Raw genomic sequence first — 12785 nt, 5'->3', positions numbered from 1 at the left:
TCATATTATTTTTAGTATGACATTATTTTAAATTTTAAATTTTGTTTTATTGCTTTACTCTATTTTTCATTAAATGTATTTAATTATAATTTTTTGGTAATTTTATGGTTTCGTTATAGTTTTCAGAGCCGTTGTCTCTATTTCATTTTGCTTCTTTATATCAAAATGCTTAGATAGGTTAATATTTCTTATATTAACCTATATAATATTATTTTCTTATTATCTCAGAGACTGTGCAGCAGTCATTTGTTCCAGTTCAGTTCTGATCGTTAGAAGCTCCCTTCCTTTCCCCGCTCTTAAACCAGTGTTACCTAAACTGGACCAGTCAGATGTCTCTGTCAGCCTCTCTGCAGCCCTGCTGTGCTTCCTCTGCCTCTCCCCTCTCTCTGGATGAAATCCCAGAGTTCCTAGTATGATGCCACTAACGCCCCTCCCCTCTTGCTCTGGTTCAGGCTACCGATGATCCCGTCAGCCCTGTGGATGGGCTGGAGCCGATGCTGCGTCCCTTCAGTCTGGTCATTCCCTTTACGGTGCAGAAAGGAGAGATCACAGGTAGGGCATCTTTATTTCTAATGGTAGTGTTTATGCAGTTTGTGTTAATTTTGTTTTGTTTTGTGGGCATTTTAGCCATTATTGGACAGAGACGGTGTAGACCAGGGGTCAGCAACCTTTAACACCCAAAGAGCCATTAGGATGCGATTTCCACGCAAAAGAAAACACTGGGAGCCGCAAATACTTTTTGACATCTAAAATGAAGATTACACTGTATATATTGTTTTTTACCTTTATGCTTTGTGTGAACAACTAAGGTCTATTGCTTGTGAAATCCATGAAGTGCTACAGAGAAAATTACATTTCAATTTCAAAATTACAATTACATTTAGCAAACAAAAACTGTTGTGAGCCGCCACCCTTATATCGCCTTTGGGCTTTTGGAGCCTTGACCTGACTTTTAAAAAGTAATTGGAAAAAAAGCACTATGCTGCTAAAAAAAAATGAAAACTAGATATTTGCAAAATTCTGCCTAAATATGTATTTTACCTGGTTAATGTGTGTGGCGGGGCGTGGTCTGCAGCGCCGCTGCAGGGGAGGCGGACGCACCTGAGCGGCACCCGCAATCACGCCTCGCCGCCTTAACGTCTGTGCTATCTATGCTGTTGTGTTGGTGTGTGTCGGGCTGTGAACTGAAAAGCTACAGCCGGCTGTATGCGTACAGCAACCGTGTGTGAAAAGTGGTAGATGCTGAAAAGCATGTTCATGGAAACATCGTTGGTCTGCCGTGGTATGTTTACAATGGAACTTCTGCTCCTGAACCTCTGCGCACTGTTACGTTATTTGAGGTTATGGATGTTATATGACTGGAGGCATAACTCACAGACACAAGAGACGCGCCATTACTCCAATGAGTGTCCTTTATTATTTTTCATCCCCCCCTACAACAACAACCCAGCAGAAACGTTCCTACCACTTAACATTTACCTGATACTACATCCCCCTACTAAATAGGATGTGATGCTGGAATACAACCAAGAAAACAGATTAGACCCGCACGCTTTAAAGTATACTATTACTATGTCCTTGTGCTTTATCTGGTAACAGCTTGTTTACTGAACTCGCTTGGTTTCAAACCAGACTACTCAGAATGTCCAAAAATAAACTCTCAAAGTATACAACTCTGAACACTAAGCATAAGTGCACATTTCTGAACTATTCAGTGCAGCTACAAACAACATGTTTAAACAGTGCAACCATTTGCTTTATTTCTCATTGTCTCTATGAGGGATGGGGTAGACTACCCAGCCCTCAGCCTGAGTGTGGGGATTATTCTGCCCCATTGCTCACTCAGTTCCAAGCCCTATGAGCAAACATAGTCTTTTAGGTATGCTGGAGGCCTCCTGGACCTGGGTTGGATTTGGCTCCCAGCTTCAGGAGTCTGCTGGCTGGCCCCCTGTGAGATAGTGTCTGGAACCGACACAATCTGTGCAGCTGGAACAGAGTTCTCAGGTGAAGCCTCTGGTGGATCGCCAGAAATCTCCGGTGCCCCAGGTGTCCATGTAAGATGGTAACAGTTTCTTCTCAGCGTGCCCTTTGCTGTCTCGATGATGTAGGACCTCGGTGAGCCTGCCATGGACACGACTGTCCCTCTAGTATCCATGTCTGAGACCCACACTTTGTCTCCAGGATTGAGCTGTAGCATATCATGTGCTCTGTGTCTGCGGTTGTAGTTTTGTCTTTGTTTTTGTCTGTACGATTGTTCTATAGCTTTGAGCTTGTCTGTGTCCGTACCTCTTGGATTTAGCTGTGATGGGATGACAGGAATAGTTGTCCTTATCCTTCTACCCATGAGAAGCTCTGTTGGGCTGTAGCCATTTGCCAATGGAGTGGCCCGGTATGCCATAAGGGCGAGATAGGGATCGCCAGACTTTTTAAGAAGACTTTTGATGGTCCTGACTGCCCTCTCGGCCTCCCCATTGCTCTGAGGGAAGTGGGGACTGGATGTCTCATGGCTAAAACCCCATTCTTGTGCAAATCTTTTGAAGGAATCAGACGAGAACTGAGGTCCATTATCAGAGCGAACCCGCTCTGGTATGCCATGACGTGCAAAGATTGATTTACAGTGCTCGATCACTGCCTCTGATGTTGTAGATGTCAGTTTGGCAACTTCGAAGAATCTGGAAAAGTAATCCACAATGACCAGGTACTGTTTATTCTCTATCTGGAACAGATCAGTTCCAACCATGGCCCACGGTCTTTGTGGGAACTCGGTAGGTAGCATGATTTCTTTGTGGTTAGTCCGCTCACGGCAGCAAGTGTCACAGGTCCCAATCACTTTTATCAGCTCACTGCTCAGGCCTGGCCACCAAACAGATTGTTTAGCTCTCTCTCTGCATTTCGTTATTCCCAGGTGTCTCTCATGTAGTTTAGACAGAATGTCTGCTCTGAGTGATGTGGGAATCACTATTCTGCTCCCATAAAGAAGCAAACCATTGTGGACTGTGAGGTCACCTGAAAATGGCAGATAAGGCTGGAAAACCCTTTCGATGGAGTACTTATCTGGCCATCCTTCCACACAGAACTTCTTCAGCTGGCTTAGAATGCTGTCATTGTCCTGATGTGTCTGGATTTCTCTGAGTCGTGGCTCTGTGGCTGGCAGGCTTGCTATGACGGACTCCACATACAAGTTGATTTCTTCCTCCGGCAAACCTTCAGTTGTGTCACATACAGGAGCTCTGGACAGTACATCTGCTGTTGCAATGTAGCTGCCATCACCAGTGTGTGTGTGAGTGGGTGGATGACTGGATGTGTAAAGTGCTTTGGGGTCCTTAGGGACGAGTAAAGCGCTATATAAATACAGGCCATTTACCATTTACCAGGAACATGAGATATGGTATAAGAGAACCTCATCAATCGCATGCGTAGACGTTGTATACGAGGTGGAAGCTCGTCCAGGCCCTTGGAGCCAAGCAACGAGACCAGAGGTTTGTGGTCTGTTTCAATGTGGAATGTTATCCCAATTAGGAACTCTGCAAACCTCTCACAGGCCCATGTTGAAGCGAGGGCCTCCTTCTCAATTTGAGCATATCGCGCTGAGAGCTTTTGAAGCGTATGCTACTGGTTTCCACCCTAGATCGGCGTGCCGCTGGAGAAGCACTGCTCCCAAGCCATACGAAGATGAATCAGCTGATACGCACGTTTCAGCATTTGGATCATACAGAGCGAGCCCTGGGGGTGTTGTCAGTTCTTTTTTGATGCCGTCGAAAGCCTGCTGCTGCTGTGGCCCCCATGACCACAGGTTGGACTTCTTCAGTAGATCTCTTAGGGGGCGCGTTTTTTCCGCCAGGTGAGGAAGAAACTTTCCTAGGTGATTCACCATGCCCAGGAAGCGTCTCACCTCACTTATGTTGCTGGGCTCATCCATGGAACTCACGGCATGCACCTTGTCAGGATCTGCGCTAACCCCCGATGCCTCAATGACCTGCCCCAGGAACTTTATCCTGTTCTTGGAGAACTCACACTTGTCGTTCAATGTTACTCCAGCCTCCTGCAGTCGAACCAGTGCTTTTCGAAGTCTCTCATCATGCTCTGCTTGTGACGTCCCCCAGATGAGCACATCATCCATCTGGCAGAGGACTCCTTCTAAAGCCTCAAGAATGCGTGCCATCCGTTTCTGGAAGTGTTCTGGGGCTGATGAGATTCCAAAGCACAGACGATTGTAACAATACCGACCAAAAGGTGTAATAAAGGTCGTGAGCAAAGAAGAGTCCCTGGATAAGGGAATCTGCCAAAATCCTGCATTGGCATCCAGCTTTGAAAACACTTTTGCTCCTGCAAGCTGTCCTAGTGTGTGTTCTACTGAAGGGAGTGGATGCTTCTCTCTCATGACATATTTGTTTAGTTCAGTGAGATCGCTGCATATTCTCACTATGCCTGTGCGCTTAGGAACCACCACCATAGGCGCGCACCAATCAGTGGGCTCCTCCACCTTGGAAATGACACCCTGCTGCTCCATCCTGTTCAGCTCTTCTTTAACCTTTGGTAAGAGTGGAAGGGAGATTCGCCTAGGGGTCGAGAGGGAAAACGGCTGTGCCTCTGGTTTCAGAACAATATTGTACTCCCCCTCCATTTTGCCTAAGCCGCTGAAAAGCTTGGGGAATTCTTGTTTGACAGCGTCAATAGAGTCTAAGCTAATATGATTCACTCTAGCAACCAGCTGTAGTGCCACTGCAGCATGCCCGCTCAGCAGCGGTGTGCATAAACCCTGTACGACATGAATGTCTTCTTTGGTTTTGTGGTTGTTCTTGCTGAGAGTGGCTGTGAACATGCCTTTAACCTTCAGACGTGTTCCTCCTCCTCCATTGTTGCGAGCGCGGACGCCAAGGGGCTGCCAGACATTTATACAGCCGTATTTCACACATGACTATGAAAGGCGGAAGAGGAAGTAGTTCCTCTGAATGTAGACAATCCGAATGTTATAGTTTCTTCCCACTGTGTTCCTGTTAATGATAAACTACAAATTTACTCTAAATTACTAAAATATCGATATTTTAATGTGAGAATCGATTCTAGAACATAAATGATTGGTATCGGAGGAATCGATATTTCAGGATCGATCCGCACATCACTAATAAGAAGTCACTTTCATCTTTACGCAGGACTGTAAGCTATCATCTGTGAGGCGTGAGCAGTGTTTGTTTTTAGCATAGTTCGCGGTGGAGAATAGCTGTTGACATAATGTGGATCCAAAGATCCATAATTTGCCTACCTGGGGTTGAAAGTCTCGATAAATGCAAGGTGTTTCGGCGGGTATGCCGGCTTCAGTGAGTGTGACGCTTATTTTCAGCCATGAAAAATATAATATAATTTTATATTTCAATATCACAATACTCTTCCAATTTAGGACTAAAAGTTAAAAAGAACATAAATAAACATAAATAAAATGCACTTCAGCAAAATATTTAAAATATATATATATATTTTTTCCCAAACCACGCAGAGCCGCACTATAAGGACTAAAGAGCTGCAGGTTGCCGACCCCTGGTGTAGACAGACAGGAAAGCGGGTCAGACTTGAATCTGCTCTCTTCTGTGTGGCCATGCCGCACATGGTCGCCTGCTCATGCTCAGTTGGCACCCCAGTAAATGCTGTTTCTTAGCTTTGACATATCATTCCTAACCAGGTGACTTTGCATCAAAGGATGCACTTGAAGCATTACTAGAGGCTGATAACTTGCATAGTATTTGAATCTAATTTAAAAACTCTAATGAAATTTAACCTTTTGGTTATTGTGATTAGAATGGTTTCAGTCTAAACATGAAATTAGTCAGAATAACTGAACTTGTGTGTGTTTTATCCTCCAGGTGAAGTCCGCATGCCTTCTGGCCGAACGGCCCGACCTCACATCACCGACAACAAGGACGGGACAGTTACTGTGAAGTACTCGCCAACTGAACGAGGCCTCCATGAGATGGACATCAAATACGATGGCAACCACATCCCAGGTGATCCCTCCTCAGTGAATATGTGTTCTGTTTCTGAGGCGCACATTCTTTCGTCTTCAGCAGTGTTATCAGCAGACAGACTGACTTTCAACCTTTAATGTGAAAATCATTAAACATCACATTAACACACAGGTTCTCTGTGTGCTCTCTCTGTTACAGGAAGTCCACTCCAGTTCTATGTTGATGCTATTAACAGTGGTCATGTGACAGCATACGGTCCCGGCCTGAGCCACGGCACCATGAACCGACCAGCTACTTTCACTATAGTTACAGAAGATGCTGGAGAAGGTATCCCTCATATGTACACTAGTAGATATAAGAGCTGTTTAAAGCCTGAGCCCAGTTCTTCTCGGGCACGTAGACGGTGTTTATGACTGTATCTTTTATCTGAAATATGAAATGTGTATTTAATCAGAAGAAGACACCATGTGAAACTGAAGATAAGAAAGGCAGTAAGTGTTCCCACTCTTTCTACAGGAGGTTTGTCTCTGGCAGTTGAAGGTCCATCCAAAGCAGAGATCAGCTGTAAAGACAACAAGGACGGGACATGCACAGTGTCCTACCTGCCCACCGCACCTGGAGACTACAACATCATCGTCAAGTTTGATGACAAACACATCCCTGGCAGCCCCTTCACCGCCAAGATTACTGGTAAAAAATTCTCTCTCCTCGGGAAAGTCGGGCTTTTGTCCAGACAGCTCAGTTTTAAGCAACACTTTTTAAATGATTGTTCATCAAAAAGCAGCTGCAGCACCTATGACGTTGTACATTTTTATGATTTTAACAAAAGATGTAATTTGAATTTAATGTGTAATTTTTCAGAACTACCTCCAAAAATGTAGAAAATCTTCTTTTAAGAAAACTAACATGCTTAGCTTGAATATCTTCACAATCAATACCTTTCAGTACCTTCAAAACACATTAATTATGAAGCACGTGCAGAAAAAGATAGATATTAACTGTGTACTTGGTCACATGTGGATTGCCTTTAGTTGATTTCTATCTCTGTACGCAGACAACACTCTGCTCTATCTTCCTGTGGGACACCAAATATACAAAACCCTTTCCAATCAAAGCAGATATAAATGATCAGATTTTTTTTCAGCTAAATTCAGAAAATAAATTATCCAGCATTTTTATCTTCAGTTATTCAGTCATTTAGTCCTGTAAAAGGTTTCACTTTAACTCTAACAGCTTTAAAGTGTTCTGGAAAGTTTCTTTGTTTTGTCAAACCATGACGTGGCATGTGTTCTTCTTTTGGTTGTCTAACTTCTTGTAATTATCCTTCCTTGTCATTATAATATTTCCTAATTACATTATTTAACCTCCTGACCTTCACTGGCTCATTGTTAACCTGTCTATGTCACGATCTGGGGGGCAGATCATCAGGAGATGCAGGATGTGGACCCAAACGCAAGCACTGACAACGGCGTAGCTGTGAGAAAGTTTATTAATAATGAAAGGGGAAAATACAAACCAAAGCAGGGTATCGCAGGGAACTACGCTAACAAAACCTAAACTGGGAAGAGCTACGAAATAATAATACAAGAAATAAAAACCTGTGACTACAAACCTGAAAACATGGAGAGACACCTGGAGAAATACAGACACGCAGACGAACCAGTAACTAACAGAGGGAAACACAAGGCTTAAATAGACAGACGGATAACGAGGGAATGAGACACAGGAGAACACAGCTGGGAGTAATCAGACATGACCAAGGGGAAGCAAAACTCAATACATTGACATAGGACGCAGACTTTCAAAGTAAAACAAGAAACATAACAGACACGGACTTAACTAGGTGAGACAGCAACCATGGAACACAGAAACCAAAAGACTAGAAAAGATAAACAATGACAAAATCAAAGTTCAATAGTAATACAGAAACAAAACACTGGGTCACAGACCCAGGACAGTGACAGTCTCGGTTTTTAATTGTTCCTCCAAGTCTTGGCCATCAAAGAAAAGAAAAAGTATCTATATATGAATTACATCTATATTTACACATAGATTATTCCTGTCTTTCTTCTTTTTTGTGTGGTACGTGTATACAAGTGCTGAGGCAAAGTGGGGGTAATGATGAATATCATGAATCAGTAGAGTGCTGAGCATAGGGTAGGGATTAATCAGCGTGTACATACTTCTTCCTGCTCCATTTTGGACTTGATGATTAAGTGGTTTATTTCATGTCACTGAGATTTTATTTATTTATTGTATTTTTTTGTGTGCATATGTGTGTGTATGCAGGTATCAGTGTATATGTGTATGTTTGTATATGGTTTTTGTTTTATGTCAGACATAAAAGCTCATCATCATCATAATCAAAAGATTAAAAGATTTTCTGCTTAGGTGGTCCAAACTCTGGCATCGAGCTGTGAATGTTGATTTAGTCTGCATTTGGAGAGCACATTCCCCTGCCGAGACACCCCCCTCACCTTTTAAAGCTCCCAAGCTCCTTCTCATCATGCTCCACCTTTCAGTGTAGTTTTTTTAAAATTAGTCATGATAGTTGTTCAGTAAGCAGCACCTGTTACCCACGGTACGTCCATCACATGGCCAATCATTAGCTTAATTTCTGTTTTCAAATTGATGCCAGTTTAGTTTGTTTTAGTTTGTTTATGTCATTGCACGTTGTTTCATTTGTGTCGGTGCTGGCTTGTCTGTGGGTGCTGTAACCTGCATTAAAAGCTGCAGTATGAGTAAAGTTTGGCTGATTGAACTAAGCTGGTTTTCACTATTACTTTGTCGTCTCACATTTGATCTCCAGGTGACGACTCTATGAGAACATCCCAGCTTAACGTTGGCACGGCAACAGATGTTTCCTTAAAAATTATGGAGACGGACCTGAGCAGCCTGACCGCGACGATCAGAGCTCCGTCAGGAAACGAGGAGCCCTGCCTGCTGAAGAGGCTGCCCAACAGACATATCGGTCAGTTTCTATGCTTCAATGCTTCTCAGTCACCCTTTGGCAAAACGTGGACCAAAACCAAACAACATAGAATCTTTATTATTATCCAGATTTCATCAAATATTTGGTTTTCTAAATATTACATTCTTCAAATTATTACCCAGTCAACAAAGCTAGCTGTCCATCACTAATTCATCGGTGATAAAATTACCTTATTGTCCCTAAATAATAATGTCTTTATTAGGACTTGAAAGGGAAAACCTTCAGGTGCTGAAGGTCTGAAGCAGGCCAGATCTGAGACTATTGTTCATGTTTTTGGAGGTGACACAGGTGTGAGGATCAGAATATCGTCACAGTCAGCAGACAAGGCTGGACTGGGACAAAAAATCGGCCCGGGCATTTTGACTAGAGACCGGCCCACCAGGATAAATGTGACGTCATTCAGGGGTAAAACCGCAAAGGATTCTGGGAACTTGTGGCAAGAGGTACTAGCGCACGCAGGCTTTCAATTGAACTCAGTTACACAGCGATAAAAAGAAACCCAAAAAATGGCAAGAAGCTGTTGTATTATTAACTGCAATAGCCGGTCGCATGACAGCCACGGGAAGCCGACGGGTAAAGAGATCTTTTTTTTTTTATCGGATTACGTCGTTGAAGATAAATTTTTAAGCCATGTTTCCGAAGTAAGAGCCGACGGATGGTCTGGATATACCAAATATAACGTCTCAGAACACTTCAGCTCACATGTTAGTCTGCTCCAAGCATTCCCACAAAGGTCAGAGTTTTGTAGTTAATACGTCATTTTTCTTAACATAACTGGTGATATAGGTTACAAGCAAGTCTGGCGCTGAACAGAAATTGTTGCGCTATGCTCCTTTATTTATTGTGTTTATTGTGCATAAATAGTGAATTGTCCTGACACAATATTGCGTTTCGCTTCTGTTATTATGGTACATTAACAAAAACATATACTTTTATTCACAGGATAAAACAGTTGTTTTGTATCACTAATTGTCCAGTGCGATTACAGCATACAATATTATTGTCACTGCTACATTTCTGTGATGCTACCAGAAATGATTTCCACTACTAATTAATTACCGTTGAGCTCAAAGGTTATATTAATAAACGGTTAACGAATGTGTATTTATGACGATGATTTGTGAGGCTGGTAAACTTACCTTTGTTTGTACGATGGTCTTTCGTTCTACACGGTGCATTTCAAGGTCCTGTACCCATCCGTCGGCAAACTGTACCTGGGCTTGTTGCAGTGACCTGAAGTTACTAAACTTCATGAGTGTATGCACTCACTCCAAGAACCGTGTAATTATAAATCTGAGCGTGGTGAAAGTTGGGCAGCACGCTGACGTCTTTTGTCCACTCTGGGTGCTCCTAAGGGTCTGACCCTTTCACTCCTTTGATTTTTTTCCTCGTATCTTTTCTTTGTCTTTTCGTCGAGTCTGTCTTTGTACGGACCGGCATTGTTCTCCTTTTGTTTTGTACATTCCTTTTTGTGCGGCAAAGAAAAAACAGGAAGGTATTGGAACCGGAGAATGAACGTTTTGCGGTGCTGCAAATGCTTGCATTTGATGCGGTACTTGGATTGTTTTGCCACGAGTTCCCGGCATGCAATGCGCGAAAATCACGTGATTGCTAAACAAGGGGGCGGGTGAATCCGGCCTCCTCGGCTGTAATTGGTCCAGCCCAGAGTCGATCATGACCAAATGGCCAATCCAACACCTTTCATTATATATACCCTTCCTAAAATAAAAAATCCATCGGCCCATAAAAACAAAAAATCGCCAGCGGCCCACCGGGCAAATGCCCGGTATACCCGATGGCCAGTCCAGCTATGTCAGCAGACACTCAGTTTTTACATTTTTCTGGGTTGAATACTAGCTTAGTGTTGGCTGTGCAGATGTTAGAAAAGAGGTGAATTTGTGTTATCAGCATATGATGCAGTTGTGTCTATCCTGGATGCAGTTTGCACTTTACCATCGCGTTCTCGTCCTTTTGTGCAATAAAAATAAAAGTCCACATCCACACTGGAAACTGCCCAACTATTTTCCTCCTCTGACACACAAACTGAAATCAGCAGATTGTAGCGTGCAAAAAACGATAAGTGGGACAGATAGGTAGGCAGACGATTCAAAAGAACTGAACTACTCGGATCTCAATTCCCATTCCTACACGGACGTGTGATTTTCTACAGTAAAAAGAATTCGCACAGCTGTACAAGAGACTCCACGTTTCTGATGACATGTCTCTTTCCTGCAGGAATATCCTTCACACCAAAGGAAGTTGGTGAACACGTGGTCAGTGTGAAGAAGAACGGGAAACATGTGACCAATAGTCCGTTTAAGATCATGGTGGGTCAGTCGGAGATCGGAGATGCCAGCAAGGTGAAGGTTTACGGTCAGGGGCTGGTGGAGGGACACGTGTTCGAGGTGGCCGAGTTCATTGTGGACACAAGGAATGCAGGCGAGGATTCAACCTTCATCCACACAATCAGAGCGCTGAAGCTCAGGATTTCAGATTCTAACCCTCAATGTCTGTGTTTGTGGCAGGTTATGGAGGTCTGGGTCTGTCCATCGAGGGTCCCAGTAAGGTGGACATCAACTGTGAGGACGTGGAGGACGGGACATGTAAGGTCACCTACTGTCCCACAGAACCAGGAAACTACATCATCAACATCAAGTTCGCCGACCAGCATGTGCCAGGTACGAAAAATTATTCCAAGTTTGATTTGAGGCAAATTAGTTTGTAGAAAGAGAACGTACCACTGCAGATGGTATAAAAGATGAATGCAGATGCCTGAAGTAGTTCTTCACAAGTACAAAACATTTTCCTGTAACTACCATAAAGAGTTAGATAGATCATTGGTTCAGATCTGATGAGCTAGGTGTTGATCTGATGCTCTGGACAAAGCATGAGGGTCTAAGAGTTTCGGCTTTCAGTTGTGATGTGATGTTTGTGTGAACAGGAAGTCCGTTCACGGTGAAGGTGTTTGGTGAAGGTCGGATGAAAGAGAGCATCACCCGGAAACGTCAGGCACCCTCCATTGCCACCGTGGGCAGCACGTGTGACCTCAACCTCAAAATACCAGGTGAGCTGTGATATCTGCCTCCTCCTCATCCTCCTCCTGTCGGCTCCTGCCCTCCCTGCTTCCTTCTCTTCACCTCCTCGTCTTTGTCCACTATTTCCTCCTCCTCCTCCTTCCTGCTTCTCCTCTGGGTCGCAGGAAACTGGTTTCAGATGGTTTCGGCTCAGGACCGTTTGACCCGGACGTTCACCCGCAGCAGCCACACCTACACCCGGACCGAGCGGACGGAGATCAGCAAAACCCGAGCCGGAGAGACCAAGAGGGAGGTGCGGGTGGAGGAGAGCACGCAGGTCGGAGGCGATCCCTTTAGAGACGTATTTGGAGATTTTCTAGGGCGAGAGAGTCTTAGTGGCTTCAGCGGGATGCCGACCGGCAGCCGACAGCCGCTGCAGAACGGTGTGTGTGTGCGTGTGTGTGTGTGTGTGTGTGTGTGTGTGTGTGTGTGTGTGTGTGTGTGTGTGTGTGTGTGTGTGTGTGGTAAGTGAGAGTGGCTGATTTAACAGAGTGTTGTGCTGTAATGGCCTCCCATGCTAACCCTCTAACCTGCTCTGATTCTTCCAGCTCTCTCACTTCTCTTTGTCTGCATTCTGCTGTCAAAATGTCTGGATTAAGGTAGTATTGTTATTCAGTCTGGCCTGATGTGGGCACTGTGCCTAATCTCAGATACAGCAATAAAGAAATGTGTTGGGTTTATAGTTGCAGTAGAAGGAAGGAGCTGCTTACAGGTTCAGCAGTCATATCATTGGTCAGATAAAAAATAAAAATTAAAAAA

General features: G+C 43.9%; 1 protein-coding gene across 6 annotated transcripts in view; it reads left to right on the top strand.

Annotated features, from left to right (window-relative positions):
• Positions 1-12785, top strand: part of LOC309691770 (filamin-C-like) — a 60036-nt gene that overhangs the window by 40597 nt on the left and 6654 nt on the right. For 4 of the 6 annotated variants that reach the window (XM_082509704.1, XM_082509702.1, XM_082509703.1 and 1 more), the window contains 9 exons: positions 453-552; positions 5859-5999; positions 6159-6287; positions 6477-6650; positions 8770-8931; positions 11188-11391; positions 11478-11630; positions 11894-12016; positions 12152-12409. In XM_082509704.1, coding sequence (XP_082365830.1) covers positions 453-552; positions 5859-5999; positions 6159-6287; positions 6477-6650; positions 8770-8931; positions 11188-11391; positions 11478-11630; positions 11894-12016; positions 12152-12409 — 1444 coding nt within the window. The remainder of the gene's footprint in view (positions 1-452; positions 553-5858; positions 6000-6158; positions 6288-6476; positions 6651-8769; positions 8932-11187; positions 11392-11477; positions 11631-11893; positions 12017-12151; positions 12410-12785) is intronic. The other 2 variants (XM_082509706.1, XM_082509705.1) reach the window with 1 other exon arrangement.

The sequence above is a fragment of the Aulonocara stuartgranti genome (assembly GCF_965226115.1).
Source record: "Aulonocara stuartgranti genome assembly, chromosome: 17".
Taxonomy (NCBI): domain Eukaryota; kingdom Metazoa; phylum Chordata; class Actinopteri; order Cichliformes; family Cichlidae; genus Aulonocara; species Aulonocara stuartgranti.
This window is presented reverse-complemented; position numbering and strand designations above follow the sequence as displayed.